Source organism: Nyctereutes procyonoides, unplaced genomic scaffold, assembly GCF_905146905.1.
Source record: "Nyctereutes procyonoides isolate TBG_1078 unplaced genomic scaffold, NYPRO_anot_genome, whole genome shotgun sequence".
Lineage (NCBI taxonomy): Eukaryota > Metazoa > Chordata > Mammalia > Carnivora > Canidae > Nyctereutes > Nyctereutes procyonoides.
The window spans coordinates 12767725-12789405 of NW_026575034.1; the positions used below are offsets into that span (position 1 = coordinate 12767725).

General features: G+C 43.4%; 1 protein-coding gene across 1 annotated transcript in view; it reads right to left on the minus strand.

The window, feature by feature from the left end:
* INSC (INSC spindle orientation adaptor protein) overlaps positions 1 to 21681 on the minus strand; it is a 120756-nt gene that overhangs the window by 87838 nt on the left and 11237 nt on the right. The window contains exon 2 of the mRNA XM_055317549.1: positions 1232 to 1332. Within this exon, the coding sequence (XP_055173524.1) occupies positions 1232 to 1287 (56 nt within the window). The 5' untranslated portion in view covers positions 1288 to 1332. The remainder of the gene's footprint in view (positions 1 to 1231; positions 1333 to 21681) is intronic.

Sequence of the window (21681 nt, forward strand, 5' to 3'; positions counted from 1 at the left end):
ATTCTAACTGGCACCCGTGAGCTGTATGTCATACCCGTAAAGCTTGCCATAATGATGACTTTGGGGGAGACACTGATGACTTCATAAAGGTTAACCCAGTACTAGTAGGCTTCTAGCAAATATTCAACATTTTTTCTGACTTTTTAAAGCAACACATACCTAGAAAAATACTCAAAACCAAATAACATAGAAATGAGTGATATGATAATTCAGGTGGGGGGATTAGGGATAGAATGAAGGTAAGATGTCAGTGATACCTGTAATATATAAAATAAAACATACAAAAGAAAACAACAATGACTTGACAGTCTGGCTAGGGCTACTAGGATTCAGTTTCCTCGAAACAGCCCCATCAAAATGTCCCCAGAAAAGAAAATAAAAAAGAAAGAGGAGCAAGACAGAAGCCCTGAGCACCCAGTTGCACAGCTCCTCTGTAGATCAAACCTGCATGAGACGCTCGCCTGGGACGCAGGCATTCTCAAAGTCACAAAACTCTCAGGGCCAACCTCAGCACAGTCCCTCAGCACAGCAACTGGGACAGTGAGTCACCACAGATTTGCTGCCCTGGTACTCCCCCTTTGGTTCTGGTTCTGGCCTCCAGGACCAGCCAGGGCCCCACAGCCTTCAGCCGTGTGAAGGCACCTCGGGTGCCCCCGTCTCTCCCTCTTCTCCCCTCATCATCTGGGCTTCACCTGCTGCTCAGCGTATTCCCGCCTCCTCCTCCCCACCTCTCTCCCACACCCCACTGAGGGCAATAATTATCTCCTAGGATCAGCTCTATGCTCTGTGCCCTCCCTGGGGCTATGGGAGAAGGAGAAGACACCTAAGGGTAGACCGTCCCTTTCAAGAGGCTCAGAGAGAAACTTCCATGACCCCAAGGGCCCCCAATGGCTCCAACCTCTTGGTCAAGGTGGGATTGGGAACCTCCTCTGGGGTCCCCTATCTTAGCAGAATACCCCATTCAATTCTTTGTTTCATTGTCTGCCTGCATCTTAGACCCCATCTCCTTAGGGTACTGGACATGCCTGATTCCTGCACGTCTCACGGTTCACTTCTGTCAGTATTGGCTGAGTCAACGTGGCATCCCCAATACTTTGTCTTAAGCTTTCTCTCCAGGATGGTGCATGGACAGGTGGGAGCACCTGTAGCTTCAAGACCCTGGAGCTGGGCCTCAGCTAGAGGATGGCTTCAGCCAGATGGAGCAGGCCTGGCCCTAAAGAACAGGACTTACCGCTGACCCGGCAGAGGGATGGAGTCCAGGTGGCGGCCTCCAGGCAAGGCCATCATGTTAATCCCAATCTGCAGCAAAGCCTGGCTGCAGCGGTCGTGACCCTAGGAAAAGAGGAGGCAGAACAAGATCAATGGGTGCCTCAGAAAAGAGGTACAATCTCTTTTTCTCCCCTCTACAAGGAGCCAAGGTAGGTATAGAGGGAGGGCCCTTAACCCTCTTTGTTTTGTTTTGTTTTTTTAAGATTTTATTTATTTATTCATGAGACACACAGACAGAAAGCCGAGACACAGACAGAGGAAGAAGCAGGCTCGTCACTGGGAGCCCGATGTGGGAACTGATCCTGGAACTCCAGGATCACGCCCTGAGCCGAAGGCAGATGTTCAACTGCTGAGCCACCCAGGCGTCTCAACCCTCTTCTTTCTGAACCAGTTTAGACTCTACTGTCCTTGTACAAGTAGTGTTGATTTAGTCCTATGTCCCAAGCTATGAATCCCTATAAGTATTTTATCTCCCATTATCAAGCATTTGCCTGACCCATCTTGCCCTGACCCCAACACTGGGACACACAGACCAGCAAATATTGCATGGAACGTACTTATACTTCAAAAGTATCTATGGTTTATCTGGAATTCACATTTAACTGGGCATCATGTATTATTTGCTAAATCTGGAAACTCTACATGCTCATTCTCTATAACCATCACGGCCCTGGGTTATTCACTTTGATTATCCCCGGGAAATGTGACTCTGTAATGAGCATGGTGGTTGCTTCCCCAAATCCATTGCACTTCAGATGATATCATTTCACCCAAACTGCTAGTAACTGGTTCAGGAATAGGCATGGGACTCAATTCAGACCAATGAGCCATGACAGGATTGCTTCCAAAAAAAGTTTTCTTTCTCCTAACTGCAAACCACAAGGAGACAGTATCTCTCCCATTGGACCCGAACATGGAAGTACGTCACTTCATGGCTACTGGAGATCATCTTGCAATCAAATGGGGACCCAGCTGGGAGAATAAAGCTGGCACATAGAGAATAATAAATCTGAGTTCCTTGATCATGAAGCCACTGAATCAATGAACCCTGGAGTCTGTCCCCCCTCTCTTAGGCCTATCTATTATGTAAGATAATAAAGTTCTTGTTGTTTAAAATGATCATTTTGTCAGTGGACAGACAGACAAAAGCAGCCTAACTGATAAACATAAACCAGGTTCTAGGGGCTTCCAGTCCCTGCACTGAGGACCCACCTGGCTTGCCTGTGCCTCACAGATTGGACCAAGATGAGAGTGTCCTTCCTCCTGCCCACCTGTTTGACTCCTCCTGTCACCTGTCCCCTCTTCGATCCTCCTTCTCTGCCACCTCCTTCTCCAAGCCAGTGTGGAAGCCCTCCCTGAGGAAAAGGGACATTCTGTCACTTTTGCCTGGGTAGAGGAACACAGGAGAGGACCGGCCATCACCTGGCAGGCCCTGAGCTTGAGGACCGCAGATTGTCAAGACTTTCATAAAAAACACAAGTATGAACTTGTGGGAAGATAACAGCTAAGAAGGGTAAGATCAGTCCAGAAAAATTAAACTCTTCCTCCATGATTACAAATGACCCTTATGAGAAAAGAACGGAGGAGGACTCTACTTAACAGTGATATCGCTGGACATAAAGTGCCCTTTATGAGGCTTGGAATAAAGAATAAGACAGTCGATCTGGAAAGTATGGGAGCCAGGAGCTCAGAATAAACTAGGGCATTATGCAATTCCAGAGATTGACGGCCGCTGCCTGTTTCCGGGGCTGTAGGGCCCACCACCCTATGACCCCCTTAAGGGCAGGGACCCTTTGTGCTCCTAGCTCTGAGCCAAGGGCCAGCCATGTAGGCAGCCCTCCATGTGTCTGTTGAAAAGAGGAGTGGAATACGTTTTTAAAACCTTTATGCTGAGACCCAATTCTCTATCTGTAACTGAGAATAACACTCTCTATTGTATTGCTCTGATAGCAGTGACCTGAGATAAGGCATGTGCAAGTGTCAGGCCAGGGTGAGAGCTCGATAGATAGTAGCCTTTGTTATTCTCAGTCCCCGAGAGTCTACTGTGCACGCGGCCCCGTGGTCTGCTGTGCCGAGGGAGATGCCAAAAATGAGACAAAGCATATAAAGCTTTGAGAGTGCTCGATGAGTCCTCAGCAGCAGCAGCAATATCGCCATTGTCATTTCTAGTGTTATTATCATGATTGATAAAGTATATTCTTGGAAGCCAGTGAGTCAGCAGCCTGAAAAGGATGGCACAAAAGAGAAAGCTAGAAACAACAAAAAGAGGTATAACTGTCCCTTTTCTGAAATGTTTGATTAAAGAACCCCAAAGGGAAATACCAACTTCTCAGAGTGAATGCAGTGATGTCATCAGATAGCAGTGGGCAAGCAGATCTTATTTTACCTCCATCTCCTTCATAAAGAAGAAAGGGATGCAGAGCAAAAACAGCGAAGAGGGAACTCAAGCTCATGGCAGGCGAGGACACGGAGAGAGTAGGGAAACTCCAAGGCCCTTCAAAGCGTGATCCAGTTAGGGTTCTGTGAGGAGGTGAAGCAAGTCCTTGGTCTTGGAGGACCTTTGGATCTGATCAAGTCATATCTGATGCACCCAGACAAGGGGAGAGTTCTCATGAGCAGAAGCCTGGATGCAAGTGAATGATCTGAATTTCTAAGAAGTAGCTCTTAGAAAAGAGCTACCTATGTTTTCTAGAAACAGCCTGGTGACCATGAAATTCTAGAACAGATTCCTAATTGCTGATCTGTTGAGCCCTTCAGACGGAAGCCAGCCAGAGCACAGTAGGAACACGTTATGCCCAGACAATCTGCTTCCTTTTCATTAGGGACCACTGGGCCCCTAGCAGAGGGGAATGGGACAATAAACCTGATATATCTTGATTTCATTAAAATGCCCTGGTGAGGTGTCCTTGTTCATCGATTTCACCCACAGCCTCCCAGCAGTTATGCCAGCGGAGCCATCCAGCAAACAAAACCTTGTTTCCTGTGATTGCATGTTTTCCCAGGGGCTGAGGAAGCCTTTGAGGGACATTTGGGCTGCATCTGTATGCTGCCCTGTTTACAGACTGTATAATTTATGCCTGCCTCTTTCTCCCAGTGGGACAAGGCTCCTTGATGCTTGAAAGCACAACTTGCTCAATATGGGACTGGGCCCAGTATCTTACATGATGACCTGCAAGGTCGAAGCCAGAATTGTGAATCAGATTAGCTCTCAGAGGAGCCATAGCTCATATTCGCTGGGGGTGAGGAACAGGTAAGAGAGACGATCTGGAAGGTGAGATCGGAAGTACCAAGAGTTTAACCCAACTGATATTTATAAAATGTTAATAATAATAATAATAATATTTATTGAATGTGTACCAGAGCCAAGCTCTATTCTAAATGCTTCATATAGTATTAATTCATTTACTACTATCATCATCCTCCTGTACTGATGAGACTCTGAAATTCAGTGGAGGTGTGTGCATTGCTCAAAATCACACTGCTGTACAGGTGATAGAGGACTAGGATCCAGGCTTTAGGATTTGGAGGGGAGGTGCTGGAGCAGATGGAGAGGATGATGATGAGGATGATGGCAACGAACAAGTGGCACGCGTCCTGCATTTGCTAACAGGAGGCCCGACTCCATTCCATGGTGTCAAGCACCCTCAGCCCCCAGCCCTCAGAGCCAGCCAGCTCTCTTCGTTCTCACCAATGCCTCCCACTGCCCCCACCTCCCGGACTGGGAGTCCTCCATCTTCATCTGGTGCTGGCCCTTCATGACACAGCCAGAGGATAGAATAGTCCTTGGAAAAATGAAGCAGATTGCCAACACTGCACTCAAACAGTGGAAGGAAGAGGGGCAAGGACAGTGGGGATGTCTCTTCTGGTTCCTCATTTCTTGGTTCCTTTTGTGAGAGTCATGTGGACAGCTGTGGGCCCTAAAGGAATCAGGGGATGAAACAGTCCCAGCCAAAGCCTAAAGCCGTCAGTAGCTTTACAGAGAGACCTGTTTCAAACATGCAGCCGTCAGGGAAGCCCCCACAGCCTGCTGCCCCGGCAGACACTGTTCCTAAGCCCTAGGCTGGATTCATCCTATTGAGCAGAGGTTCCAAGCACAATGCCTCCAACGCTATACGGCACGTCAGGAAATTGGATTCAAGGTAATCTCTTTGCTCCCCATTGTCTGTCCTCAATGGTGTTGCAAGAATTTGAATTTTGGGGTCTGATGGATCTGGATTCAAATCCTGATTCTGTACTAGATTGGCACATGACCTTGAGAAAATCACAAACCCCCATGAATGAGGTTCCCTCAATCATGCCTGCCTCCTAGGAGCTTCTTCATGAGGATTAAATGTGATCACTTGCAAAAGCCCCTAATAGATCGAAAGAAAAGAATCTTGTGCTTGGCACATGGTAGCCTCAAAGAGGAAGTGTTCTTCCTCGTGGAAGGAGGGCTTGAGAAATGTATCTCAGGGCAGAGGGGCTGCCCTGCCCACGAGGGAGGTGGAAAGGACATAGGCAGGAGTGAACAAGAAAGAGGAAACTCCGTCATTTGCGTCCTCACCCCCCAACCCCACCCAAGGCCCTTCCTAACTTATGGGAAAGCTCACCTGGAGGCCGCGGCCTTGGTCCTGTGGGGCTCTCGGCTATGCCTCCCCCACCAGGAGAGGCTGGGTCACAAGACAGACCTGAAGCCTAGAGTGTCTCTGATTTAATTCAATGCCCGCTGTGACAAGCGCTCATTTGGACAGCTCATTTCGGCTCCCGCCTCCTATTACAGGCCGCCCTTGCTCACCTCCGTTTGGCTAACAAGCCAGCCTGGACGCAGAAGGAAATGGCAGGCGATTTACAGTAAATTATTCAATTAGAACAAGGACCCGGGTGGCTCCTGCCATGGTCTAATGGGCCAACCCCAGGATGGCTCGAGGCTGGGCTGGGATTATTTAATCTGAAGAACCCATTAGGGCTGCCAGCAGGGCCGGACAGTGAATGTCATGGTTAGCAGTTAAGCAGTTAAGGCACCGGGAGGAGGCACTGGGGGACTGGGTGGCAGAGGAATGAGACCTGGGGGTTCAGTCAAGTCCCTCATTATGTGATTCCCTACCCCCTCATTGTTTCTCCTCCCTAGAATTTATCACAATTGCAATTAAACAATTAACCAAAATTAGCAGCTTAACGTTTTCTCCCTTGAGGCTCCCGGGGGCAGGGACAAGAGGCCCATCCTGCCCCACTGTATCCCCCACCCTCCACCTGACAGGTGTCTGGTGCACAAAGACCAGATGATCAGATCGATGAACTCTTATTGACTGACTGGGTGGGTTCTTCCCAAAGGAACCCCAGCTTCCTCGCTGGTAAACAAGAGACAAGTGCCTCTTCTGTTGTGCTGAGTACTCCTAGTTGAGAGCGCTGTGGGAGGGCCTTCCCTGCAGGGAAAGGGCTCAGAATCCCAACACCCACCAAGACAAAGCCACCCATCCCTCCTGAGTCTCTACAGTCCTCAATGTCTGATCATACCTGGCTGGGCAGGCTCCCCTCCACCCCCAGCTCCATGCTCTGCTAGGCATGTACTTCCAGACAGACAGACAGACAGACAATAGATAGTTGCATGACAACTGCAAACACTGCAAAAAAAAAAAAAAAAAAAGCCAAGGGGATGCTGAGGGAGGTCCAGAGGGCTTCCCAGAAGTACTAGAAGGGAATGGAAGGTGGGGAGAAACAGTCATGGCAAGTTTCTCAGGTCATGACCCCAAACTGACCCTTGCTAGAGGAATTTGGAAACAGAGGAAAGGGCGACGTGGCAAAGAGAAGAGCTGGGGGCAGAGGGGAAGAGCATGGGAAGATTAAGGAACTGCAAGTGTTTCTAGAAGGCTGCTGAGCACTCCAGGCTGGGGGTGGAGTTTAGAGGAAACTATCCCAGTGGCGTGGGAATGCAGAAAAAGGAGTGACTACTTGCAGCTGGGGAAGCAGACCAGACTTCTCAGAGAAGGCGACATCTGAACTGGGTCTTAAATGCAGGGTGGGATTTTGCCAAGTGAGGATGGGACGAGGACATTCAGTGCCAGGAGAGCATTGTGAGTGGGGGCAAAAAGACCAGAAAATGAAGCGAGTATTCGGGGACCCAGGCCTCTCCCAGGGGGCTGGAGGGAAGGTGCCTCTGTGGTCCTGCACATGAAAGGAACTGATGCTTTGGACTCTATCCTGTGGATGACAGGGAGCCTTTGAAGTTTGTTTGATAGGGGACTGAAACGATTGGAATGGAATTTCAGCTCGCATGGTGACCAGTAAAGTGGATGGACTCCAGGGAGTAAGGCCAGCAGCAGGGGTCCATTTAAGAGATAGATGCAACTCCCAAGGGGAGCACAAAAGCCCTGAGGTTGGAGCCATGGGGCCATGGGGTAGAAAGGAAGGTGACTGCAACAAGCTTTGGGAGGTGACAACAATGGGCTTCCCTCCTTGCCCCCACCGTCGATCTGTGGGAGGACGCCAATAGTCATGGAGACACTGCAGTACTGCTAGCCGGGGTGGTCAGCATTCTGCAGCCATCAGATTCTTCAAGAACCTTCATTCCCAGGAGAGGCACAAGAAACTAAGCAAGCTGTCTCCCAGCCCTACCGAATGGATGGGGCCTCATGAAATACAGACGAAGCGACTCTCTACAGGAAGCCCGAGTGACCCTTTACAGCTAGCTGTTGGGCACCAGAGTCCAGCAAGTGGGTGAAATAGACCACAGGGCTCCCAGAGCTGGGTTTGCCCCTGGAGCCCTGAAAATCCTGGATGGGCAGGGGTAGGGGCCACCCAGACCTCACCCCTGCTCCTCGATTCCAGAGCCAGAACCATCTCAACAAACCACAGGCAAGGCCCCAAGCCTCCCCCTGATTAACCGGATACATCTGCCTTTGAGGCTTTACCTGAAAGGTAACAAGAATCCCACCTGCACAAATAGTCAGGGGTAAGACTACAGCCTCCAGCCACAAGCTAGGCCACCTTCCCAGGGGAGCTCACATCATAATGCTAGAGTATTAGAATTAGTTGGAGGCCTTAGAGATGCTTGCCTTGTAATGAAAACCATAATGATAACAATACTGATGAGTAGGAGAAGAAGAGAGAGAAATATTTAGGGTGCTAACTATGTGTTAGGCACTGTGGTCAATGCTTTAAACTTCGTCTTCGAAATAATCTTGCTATCCCCGTTTTTCAGATGAGGAAACTAAAGCACAGAGAGATTAACATGCGCAGATGGAGAGACACAGAGAGGGGAAGAGATCTGCCTGACGTCACGCAGCAAGCTGAGCTACAATCTGAGACCCGCACCCGGGGTTCCTCACTGCCATAAGCTTCCCCATGGGAAATCCAAAGAAGGCTTTGTGTGGTTAGTGCCCTGAGAGACCCACCGAGGCTCAGAGCGATTTACCCTAGGGAATCAATGGTTCCAGCAGGCCCCCGTCTATAAAACTGGGAGAGTTGCTCATCCTTTCTCTTCTGCTACGGCGATCAACACAGAGGAATGAATGGTGGAGAGAGAAATTGCAGGGATTCCTAGTCTAATTCAGCTCAGTCTCAGAATGAGACAGGCAGGCTAATGCACAGATTGCCCATGAGTCCCCCAAGGTCTAAGCAAAAGGAGCCAGAGTCAAGCTCTCCCTGCGGAGGCCCACGGCCCCAGTCCCTGAGCAGTAAGACCACCCAGCCTCTAAATGGTTCCAACTTGTCAAAGACAACCTCCCCCCTCCCCCCCCAGCCTCTCCTGAAGGAGCGCGTATGACAGTCCAGAGGGAAGGCCAAATTCCTGGAGGCAGGAAAGCCCCCATCTTCCACCCCAGGGTGGGCTCTTCCTGGCTCCAGGGCTTTGACACCCCAGCTGGGTGTCAAAGGAGCATCCAGCCCTGAACCCACAAGGAAACTGTAGTAGCTGGCATCTGGGAGCTGGCACTGAGCTAGTGATTTTCTCAAGGTCAGAAGTGAGCAACTAGCAACCCAGACGTCCGGGACCTTAGACAGAGTGTAGCCCCTGAGAGATGCTAGGCTGGACCTTTTGGGCACTCCCATCCGGACCTCTGTTGCTTAAAAATGCAGATTCAGAGTCTGTGATTAGCTGTGTGATCAGGGGCATTAAGTGTCCTTATCTGTAAAGTGGGGTATATAATAAGGATGACAAGTAATGGCATCCTCCTGGCACTACTGCGTGGATCAGTGAGATCACATGCGTGAAGTACATGGCACGCAAGGATACTCAAGATAAGGCTGGTTCCGTTTGTCTTCTGGTGAGGACAAGTACCTAGCAGTAGGGGAGCAGCCAGACAGAGGCCATTTTACAGCCTCCTGAACTATATCCAGCTAGTCAACTGCTTTGTACTCTTTAACTTTTTAATTATCCCTTCTTACTTTCTAACTTTTCCTGATGTGAATGTTAGCCAACTGCTCAAAAGTTCCTTAGCTCTGATTTGCAAAAGCAAGAGCCCTCCCTCGCTGGGCCCAGATCCCAGGGTGCTAAAATTAACAATCAGTATACTTTAAGCTAATGACTTACTGGTCGTGACTGCCACGAACAGACATAACTCTCAGATAAAAGCCATTAGAGAAAATTGAATAGCTCCAGCGTGGTGAAAATTTGGATACATCCTGTTTCATAAATCACGCTTAGAGGTTACACTGGGCAAGCTGTTTCCCTCTCTGAGTCATGATGAGGCCCCAGGTTGAGGGGGGTCTATATACCCTTGGGAAAGAAGACATAGGGGAGAGAAGTGTACAATCTGGGGCATAGGATGAGTCAGACATTAAAAAACAAAAACAAAAACAGCCCATTCACAGAATGCTGTCTTATCAGGGCTCATTTATGCCTGGTTTGCCACATGTCACAGTAGCATCCAAACAGTGCACCACATGGTGTCTAGTTCAGAATAAGAGCTCAATAAATATTAGTTATTACCCAACAGGGGATTCCATGGTTCTCCAAAAACTTCTTGCTCTTCCATAATGGTATGCATTGGTCATAGCACCCCAACACGTCCAGACCAAAATCTCAATTCTTTTTCAATCTCCAGGTAATACCAACATTTCAGATCTCAGTCCTAATCCCACATCATCTGAGAGGCCTTCTCCAACCACTCTAACCTATAGTAATTTCTCCTTCTAAAAAGTTCCCTAGGAATCAATAAAAGTGTGAAGTCTTGAACAGTTTTAAATGATATTGTAATAGAAGATATGTTTTCTCCACGTCCCTCTCTCTTTCCCTATCTGTCTGTTGAGTGATGCCAGAGCAAGTGGAAAGCCACAAGACAGCAAGGCCAAAAGATGGAAGAAGATGAGTCAACAGTTTGGAGTAGAGCCACCCAACTCACATCAGTCTGGAGGGTAAGTAAGAAATACACATAATGTGCTAAGCCACTAATATTTGGGGGTTGTTTGTTATAGCAACTAATCTGAATTAACCTAATTATGAAAACTAAAGTAAATGCTATACTTAAGGCATCTGTAAGTGTGTTAGACACAGAAGTCTCTCGGCAAATAGAAGTTCCTTTTCCCTTCTTCCTCAGCCTTGGAAGAGATGGTAAAATATTGTGTTTGACCATTGGCCCTGGACACTGACTCTAGTTCATGCACAATACAGCCAAAGGCCAGTAGTTGAGAGTAGGATGGAATAAGTACCTAGAAACATTTAAAGTCCCCTCAATTCTGAGACTAAAATTGTTTCAACCACTGCTTTCTCTGCTCATAGGTACCCATGCACAGTAACAGCTAAATTTTATTATACTCAGGTCATTTTCAGATGCATTTTTTTTCGTATATTAACATCTGAAATTGGGATGCACGCCTCAGTCAATGGCATCTTGGCATTGTGTCACAGTTTAATTGAAAGCATATTTTCTCTTTTATGAGGTAACAGGGCATCTTACAATCTATAGCATCTTAAATCCAATGAAATATATAGTATTGGGCACTTAACTATGTGCCAAGCACTCTTCTAAGTGCTTTGCATAAATAAATTCATTTATTTCTCAAAAAATCCAAAATAATCAGTACTACTCTTATCCCCATTTTAAAGATGTGGAAATGAAGACCCAGAGACATTCAATAATTTGCCAAGTACACAGCTAGTAAGTTAAGTGAAGAGAAAGATAACACCCTGACTTTAGGGAACTTCATACCATGCCACTGTTTTTTAGTGCCTGGATTTTAGGCGACAGTTGAGTCCCCTTCTTAGAGAGAAAGTTCACACAGGAATTATGTGTTTGGCAATATGGTGGACCACATATTCTGAAATACTTCTCCATAGGAAGAACTGGAAAGGACTGCTAAGGATGTTCTTGATGTTTGTAAAACGCGTCACTGAGCTGGCAAAAAGATTAGAAATCTGGAGAGGCCAGCAGGAAAGCAAAAGCAGGAACCAGGGATAATGAGCAAGAACCGAAGGGAATTTTTGCCCTGAGAACATCTGCTGCTGTGTTCCTTAAGCTTCCATTTCACATGTGTATGGGTTAGGGAAAATGAGGCAGAAAGCCTAGAGATAAGGGAAAGAAAGAATCAAATATGAGTCCGAAAGACCAGAAGCTCAATGTTAATGGTAAATGAGAAATAATCTTCCATACAGAAGAAAAGCGCCCCAACTCTGGCACTGGGTAAAAGGAAGTAAAATCTCTCTCAAGAATTAATAACCACAGGGATCCCTGGGTGGCGCAGCGGTTTGGCGCCTGCCTTTGGCCCAGGGTGCGATCCTGGAGACCCGGGATCGAATCCCACATCGGGCTCCCGGTGCATGGAGCCTGCTTCTCCCTCTGCCTGTGTCTCTGCCTCTCTCTCTCTCTCTCTCTCTCTCTCTCTCTCTGTGACTATCATAAATAAAAAAAAATTAAAAAAAAAGAATTAATAACCACAATATGGCCTTCATATAGGTTTGTGGCCTGAATTCACACTATCTGGCGGGGGGGGGGGGACTCAATTAGAGAATTTAGCTTCAAGAAATAAAAGAGAGCCTTGGAAATATTTCCAAGGAACAAGGGCTATAAAATATGACCAAGCAGATTTGAGAAAGAACCAGATTTGAGATGGAACTTCTATAAATTAAAAAATATAATAATTAAAATGAAAAACTCATTGGACAGATTAATCACAGCTAAAGAATGAATTAGTGTAAAGATAAGACAAAAAGAAATGATCCAAAATACAGCTCAGAAAGACAAAGGGAGAGCAAACGTGAGAAATAAAGCTAAGGAATAAAGAGTAAAGTACTCTACCGAGTGTTTAATCAGATTTCCAAAGGGAGATAAGAAAAAGAAGAGGGGAAAAATGATATTCAAAGAAACAGTGGCTGAGATTTTTCCCAGAAATTTTGAAAGACAAAACAACTTCCTTTTTTAAAAGATTTTATTTATTTATTCATGAGAGACACAGAAAGGCAGAGACATAGACAGAGGAAGAAGCAGGCTCCCTGCAGGAAGCCTGATGCAGGACTCGATCCCAGGACCTCAGGATCATGACCTGAGCAGGCACTCAACCATTGAGCAACCCAGGTGCCCCGACAAAACAACTTTCAAATCCAGGAATGCCAATGAATTTCAAGCAGGAAAAATACAAAATATATAGGCACCCTAGAAAACTCATAAGACTAAAGAATACCAAAGACAGAAGATTTTGAAAGCATCCAAAAGAGGCAAAAGGGAGAGAGAGACAGAGACAGAGACACAGAGAGACAGAGAGAATCAGATCAACAGGTGACCACTTAAGAGCAATAATGAAAGTTAGCAGATAATGAGAAAATATTTGATTATAGAAAATAACTGTCCTAAATTTCTATACCCAGAGAAGCTCTCTTTCAAAACTAATTATGAAATAAAGATGTTTTCAGGTAACAATCCCACCAAGGAAATTCTAACGGACTGATTACAGGCAGAAAGAATATAATGCCAGATGGAAGATCTGAGATACAAGAAAGGATGATGAGCACACTTACTTGTAACTATTTGAGTAAATCCAAACAAATCTTAACTATAAGAAACAATTATACCTCATTTGTGGGGTAAGGGAAAAAAATAAATCTAAAATACTGTATGCAAATTCAAAAGCGGATGACTAAAGTAAGTTAAAGTGTTCTAAGTTTCTTTTATTTGAGGAAGAGGAAAATAGAGATGTAAATTAACTTTAGTCTTATTGGTTATGATTAATGCTGTAATATGTAGGGTTACCTTATTAGGTTATGATAAATGCTATAATATCTATGTATAACTAAAAGAATATACATAAAAATAAAAGTAAATATTACCATTCAAATAAGTTAAGAGGGGAAAAATAAATGAGTAATTTAAAAAAGCAATCAAAAAGAAGAAAAAAGTTTGGAGGGGCAAGTATTAATGAATAATAGTAATCACAGGAAGGGGGAGATGAATTAAACTAGCCAATTGTAAACAAAGATTATAAAGTGTGCATTATACTCACACACACACACACACACACACAGAAAGAGAGAGAGAGAAGTAGAGAAAAAGAAGAGAAAATGTGCTATGTTCTGGCTACAATACTCTAAAACAAAAAGACCCAAAACAACTTAAAGACTCCAAAAGATATACCACAGAAATATTTACCTAAGGACTTCTGGTGCTAATGTATTCATATAATACAAAACAAACTTCAAGACAATAACCATTATGGAAATAAAAAAACTGTTACATAAATATAAAAAGACTGACCCATCAAGAAGATATAACAGTGAGGATGTAGATAATAACACCAATAATCTTAAAATATACAAAGCAAAAACTGACAAAATTTCAAGGAGAAATGAATGAGTCCAGAATTACAGATGGAAAGCCCAACACAATTTTGTCATTAATTGATTAATTTCTGCTCAGGCAGAAAGATTATCATTGAGGAAAGAGGAAATTTGAATGACATAAGTTAGATTAGTGTTTATAAGTAGAACACTGCACTCAACTTACCAGGAATACACATTCTTTTCAAGGATTCATGAATCGTTCTTTTTTTTTTTAATGACTAGTGACTAGATCATAAGCAAGCCTCCACAAATCTCAAATGATTGGTATCCTATGGATTGCAGTCTCTACCCCAGTATAAATATCTCCATAATTTGGATATTTTAAACATATAAATCAGAGGTCAAAGAAGAAATAACAGAAATTAGAAAACAAACCCAAATTATTAGGAAAATACATGTATAAAAATCAGATGGTATACAGATAAATAAAATCAAAAGCAAAAATTACAGTACTAAACTAGAAAATAAAATATAAAAATTAGAAAATTTTTAACTTCTCACAACATAAGACATTTTTTACCGATTTATTTATTTATTTGAGAGAGAAAGAGAGCATGTATGTATGCATGTTGGGGAGGGGCAGAGGGAGACAAATCTCAAACAGGCTCTTCTCTGAATGTGGAGCCCTACCTGGGACTCCAATCTCAGGACTCATGAGATCGCAACCTGAGCCAAAACCAAGAGTTGGACACTTAACCTACTAAGCCACCCAGGTGCTTCAACATATGACATTTTAGAGAAGGGGAGAATAATTCCAAAGAAATTAGCAGAAGAAAAATAGTTAAGATAGGAGCAAACATGAAGCAAAACACAATGAAGACACAAAATAAAATGTAAACACAAATGAAAGATCAATAGAGTTAGTTTTTGAAGACACAGATAAAATAGATAAACCTCTGTGAAGAACAGAGGGAAGAAAGGTCAGAAAAAAAATAAAGGAAGCACAAACAATATTAGCAATAAAAAGGAATTTATTACTACAGATGCAGCAGAGATAAAAGAATATTATGAATAATATTATATGGACAGGAATATTCTGCAATATCATTGATATCATAAATGTTAGACAAATTTATAGTGAAATACATTAGCCAAGATTGACTCAGGAAGAAACAGATTTATAACTATGAAATAAATTAATCTTCCCATAAGGAAAACACCAAGCACAAAGAAGTTCACAGATGAGTTTCTATAATTAAAAAAAAAGATAAACTCACCCAAACTTTTCCAGACAATAAGAAAAAAGAAAATACACTTCAAATCATTTTATGAGGCTGACATAATTTTTATACAGAAACTAAGCACAAACACAAGAAAGGAAATTTATAGGGCAGTCTCATGTATGAACATAGATGAAAATATACTAAACAAACTATCAAACAACCCAGCTGTATATGAAAAGGATAATATACCATGGCCAAGTTGGTGTTAGCCTAATGTTTTAGCTGTTTTAACATCAGAAAATAGATAATGAAACCCACTACATTAATAGGCTAAAAAAGAAAAACCTTATGATCATCTTAACAGATGAAGAAAAACAACTTTATAAAATTCGACAGCCATTTATAATAAAGCATTTTAGTAAACTAGAAATATAATAGACCTTCTCTAAATTGATTAAAGGGCAACTACCAAGAAAAAAATATACCAGGACTGACATACTTCATGATGACATGTTGAAAGCATTTCCTATGAGACCAAAAGCAAAATAAAAATGCACAGTTCCCACTAACTTCTATTCATTATTGTACCACAGATCTTAGCTAGAATAGAAAGAAAGAAAATGTATAAGAATGGAAAGAAACAAAACTGTCATTATTTACGGTTGATATGACTCTCCACAAGGCTGCCACATCTGCCTAAGCACACTAGCACACAGCCAAGGGAGTGAGTGGAGGCTGCATTTGGCCTCGGCTGTGCCCACCCAGTCACACACCTTACACAGAGCTGGGCCCACCAAACACAAACCTGTAGCCCACTTGGCAAGCCAAGTCTCCAGGGGTTCATATTTCCCTAGATATGACATCATTCTCTAATTTTTATTAAAATGGAGCATAAACTAGCAAGTCGCTCTCATTGTGAACATAGAAAACTCAAATGTATCTACAAGTAAACTATTTTAATTTGCAAAATGGCTTAGAAAGTGGCAATAAATGAATATACAAAAGTCAAGTATATCCCAGACACTGGCACAAATGTAAAGTGAAATTTAGGGGAAAAAACATTAACAAGAGCAACAAAAACATGTAAGGTATACACAAACTAACCTTAAAATGTACATGTTCCTTGATGAGAAAAAAATTAATATTATTGGAAGATTTTAAAGAAGGCCAAAATAAATGAAGAGGAATTTCATATATATAGATAGGAAAATGTCAATGTACTGCAAACTGATGTATAGATACAATGTAATCCCAATCAAATCCCCACAGGATTTTTTCCCCCAGAACTTCATGAATTAAATCTGAAATGTATAACCAAGATTATTCCTGAAAAAGAAAAATAATGTCTAAGGTTGAAAACAAGACAAGGGCACCCATTTTCAACACTGTTATTCACATAGTACTAGAAGTTCTAGCCAGAGCAATTAGGCAAGTAAAGGACATAAGAGGCATCCAAATCAGATAGGGAGAAGTAAAAAGGACTCTGTTGACAGATGACATGATGTTATTTATAAAAAACCCTAAAGAATACACCAAAAACCTATTAGAACTAATGAATGAATTCAGTATAGTTTCAGGATTAAAAATCAACATATAAAAAAGTTGCATTTCTATGCACTAATAACTATCTAAAAACAAAATAAAGATAATAATCTCATTTACAATAGCATCAAAAAGAACAAAATACTTAGGAATAAGTTTAACCAGTTAAATTTAAATTTAACTTACAAATAAATTTAATAAATACTTAGGAAAAATATGTACACTGACAACTCTAAGACACTGATGAAAGAAATTGAAGAAGACACAAATAAATGGAATGACATACCATGTTCATAGATGAGAATCATTAATATTGTTAAAATGTCCATACTACACAAAGCCATCTACAGACCCAATGTAATTCTTACTAAAATTCTTATGGCATTTTTTCACAGAAAGATAAAACTAGCCTAAAATTCATATGGCATCACAAATGACCCCAAAGCAATCTTAAGAAAAAACAAAACTGGCAGCTTTCTGATTCCAAACTATATTATAAAGCTATACTATTCAAAACTGTATGGGACAAGCATAAAAACACACAGACAAGTGGGAAAAATCAAGAGCCCAGATATAATTCCCCATGTATATGGTTAACTAACAGGGAGCTAAGAACACTCAATGGGGAAAAGAGAATCTCTTCCATAAGCAGTGCTGGGAAAACTAAATATTCACATGCAAAAGAATGAAAGAGGACCCCAATTTATACTACTCACAAAAATCAATTCAAAATAGATTAAAGACTAATTTTCAGACCGAAACTCCTAGAAGAAAGCATAGGAGAAAAACTCTTTGAAATTGTTCTTGACAATGACATGGCAGCCACTCAGGGCTCAATGGGGCAATGAGAAAGATTGCAATGGTGGGGGAGGGACTTCCTCCTCCCTCATCCTCTTACCCCTTCCTTTTTTCCTCCTCCTTTTCATTCCAAATCTCACCCACTTCCCCTCAGGGCACTCCGATCCTACATAAAGGCACAGCTTCCCAGCACTGCAGGGATAATAGGGTGCAAGCCCACAACTATTGCCCCATTACCAGTTGTGGAAAAACTGATTTGAAGGCATCTCCCGGCTTGAACAAAGGAAAGGGCCAGGATTTCAAGCGTCTCTGGTTTTGCACTGGAGACCCTTCATGGCTTAATATCAAGATGAAAAAAACTGGAAACTGATCGTAACCTTATTCCAAGTCAGAATAAAAAGATTTGTTGTAGTGGCAGCCCTACCTGCTCAAGACCATTCTAAGATTTTGTGTGTGTGTGTTATGCCCCTGAGTTTGGAGGTGAGCTGCACAAAGATGGAGAAAAATTCTTCTTCCCTCCATGCAATGTGGTTCTGAATCATATTCACAAGGCTGCCATTAGTGACCTTCTTAAGTTCAAGGCTCATACCAAGAGGAGGACGGAATTTGAAGAGCGGAATGAGAATGAAGCAGAGGCCCTAACTGCATCCATTCAGTGCGCACAAACAGAGAAAGTCAGTGTTATCCAGGACTTTGTGCAAAATGTGCCTGGAAGCCCACTCAAGCTCACATCCCACTTGAGAAGGCTCATCATCCAGCAGTCCATGTTTTTCTATCTAGCCATGTGAAGAAAAGAGGCTCCATATCTAAATCAGAACAGCTGAGAAAAGCATACCTGCCTGATGGATCTGAGAATGAGAACCAACTCCTCAACTCATGAGACTGTTGACAAGGAGGTTGCCACAATCATGATCAAGACAAATGTGGAATATTAAAGTTGAACGACAAAAGAAAATATAAGCAACAGAAGCAAAAAACAAACCAAAACCAAAAAAAAAAAAAAAACCCAAAATGGGACTACATCAAACTAAAAAGCTTCTGCACAGCAAAAGAAACAGTCAACAGAGTGAAAAGGGTAGAATGGGAAAAATATTTGCAAAGCGTACATCTGATAAGGGGTTAATACCCAAAATATATAAGGAGCTCCTACAACTCAATAGCAAAAAAAAAATTAATTTAGAAATCAGTTAAAAATGTACGAAAGGCTTGAATAGAAGTTTTTTTCAAAGAAGACATACAAATGACCAACACATACATGAAAAGTGTTCAACCTCAATCATCATCAGGGAAATGCAAATCAAACCACAATGAGATATCACTTCACACCTGTCAGAACAGCATCAAAAAGACGAGCGATAACAAGTGTTGGTGAGGATGTGGAGTAAAGGGAACCCTTGTACACTGCTAGGGGGAGTGTAAATTGGTACAACCATTATGGAAAACAGTATGGAGGTTCCTCAAGAAAATTAAAAATAGAACTACCATATGATCCAGTGATCTCACATCTAAGACTATATCTGAAGGAAATGAAATCAGTATCTCAAAGAGCTATCTGTACCCCACATTCCTTGCAGCATGATTTATAAGAGCAGAGACATGGAAATATTACATTGTGTGTGTGTGTGTGTGTGTGTGTGTGTGTGTGTGTGTGTGAAAGCTGCAGAGGGTCTGCTTTTTGCCCTGGCCAGCCTATGGGTATCCAGGCACAGGGGCCAGCACAACCCCTCAGCCCTGGGCTGGGGGCTGCCCTGGCTTAGAACACTTTAACCTCACATGGCAGGGGGATGTGGGGACTCATGCTCTTATCCTGGTACTTCTGCACCTGATAAAAACCACAGCCCCCATCCCATACAGTCCTTAGAACCCCTTGCCAAACCACCCAGAAGGTGGCACAAAAAAACACACAATCTGTCAAGACACCAACAACCACCTCTCATCTCTGCCGGTAACTAACCTTGACAACTCTGTCAAGTTACTAACCTCTCTGGACCTCTTTTCTCTTATGCAAACTGGAGATAATAATATATATTTGATTATCTGGCACAGCTGTTGTAAGACTGATGATACATAAGAAGGGAGTTGACACTGCTTTGTATCTCTATATGACGTCATAAATGTAAGAGGCATTTGGTTAGGCAATATGGTCTATGGAGTAAGAGTCTCTTAAAAGACCCAAAGGAATGAATCTGTAACAGTAGAATTTCAGGCGAAGTGAAAAATGAGCCCTGGACCAAGACAGAAATCTAGAAGTTGGGGCCTAACCAAAAAAATCTCTTTTAACATAATGTAAGCAAGAAACCTGGAATTTTATGGGAGGACAGATCCTCAAGAATTGTCTCGTCCAATCCTGCAGCTTATGCGAAGGGAAACCGAGGCCGGGAGAAGGTGAAAGACTTATCCAAATAAACAGCAAATTTGTAGCTGAACCCAGACTAGCATTCAAGTTCTTTCTTCCTTCTTTCTCAGGTTCTGTCCTGATACGGGCCCATGATGCTATGCTGGTCCATTCTGCTCTATGATGCTACCTTGGAGAGAGAATATAATGACCTGAAGTCTGAAGGAAACACCACTACCTTCCCCAGGGTACTCACTGGGGGGGATGTTGAGCATCTATTTTCCTGAATCCAGAAGTTCAGTTTGCTCATGAGTCTAAGTCACTCTCCTCTGCGTGGAAACCCTCTGCGACTCCACAGCACAAGACAAACAGAACGTGTTGACCAAGAGCTTAAGAATCAATTACAAATCCAATAGTGACACAGACCACAGGGCCGGGGCTGGCGGGAGCTATAGCCCAAATCCCTGTGACTCTTCAGAAAATTGTCTCCAGTTCAGCCCTCCCCACAAGGATCCTGAATGTGGGGATGGGGGTATGTCAAAGGACCTTCCATCTGTAATCCTGCCTTTGAGTTGCAGACTTCTGCATGCTTTGGAGAGAGGACATGTTCTTAAAGAAGTGGCCTTTAGCTGGTTAGGACAACAGAAAAGCAAATACGTGGGTCTAGTGAAGTCTCTGGACCCCGAGCCTCAGGCCAGACCAAGGACTGGACTTACATCCCAAATATGTATCCCAGGTGTCTATGTGGGAACTGCTAAACCCCCTGGGGGATGCTCTCTACCTCCAGCTGGGCAAGGACTTTGTCCCCTGCAGTGGCCTCAGGCATAGCACACCCTGGCCCATCACACACCCGTCTCCTTACCCTCTCAGCAGTCATCTGCATGGCTGCTGCCCCACTGACTCACTAACACCCATGGTCCCCAGTGGGCCTTTGCCAAGAGCTCTGAGTATGACTGAGCTAGAAATTGTCCCAGGCCAGGTCACATAAGTGCATGAGGAATCCAGAGCCAGCTCTACCCCCATCAGCAGGCAGCTCTCCCTGAGCCCACATCTGGCCCACTCTGAGGCCCACCTAACACTTTCTTGGTCTGGGTCAAGAGGGAAGACAGTATGGTCATGGGGTGGGGCAGGGTATCTGCTCTGTATCAGACCTCAGCCAAATGACAGAGAGGTAAATGAATAAAACAATTTTCCTTTTCTTAGAATTTCCTCTTCCATTGAAAGAAAAATATAAATGTATAATTCAATCTAGTAATTCCTCCAACAGGGGTTCAAATAAGATGCTTGACCGTTCTCTTGCCACGTGTGCTCTAGATGGTCTTGAACATTTTATGCCCCTTCTGGGCTTCCAATTGCCCCATCTGGAAGGGGAGAGGAGTGGGTTAGATGAGCTTCTATTCTGAACCTTATGTTCCTATGATCCAATCCCTCCCCAGAAACATCTATAAGAGTCATTCATGGCTAGAGGTCAGATGAGACCCAAACTATTTTCCAGATTGCTCTGCCCAGAACTCAGATTTCTCTGTGTTCTTTGCTCAAAGCTGAGTTACAGGAGACATCTGAGTTTGTCCCAGGGACAGCCACTCACCTCTCCTTGCTATTCTTGGCCACTAGAGCCGCCACATCATCTCATCCCTGCCCACTATGCATCTGGGGAGCACTGCAACAGTATCTCCAACCCCAGGGACGCTGTAGGTCATGAGCCTAAGACCCCTTAAAACATAGCTCTCATAACATCTGTTTGAAAACCTGTTACATCTCCCCAGTATCTCTTTTTTTTAAAAAAAATATTTTATTTATTTATTCATGAGAGATACAGAGGGAGGCAG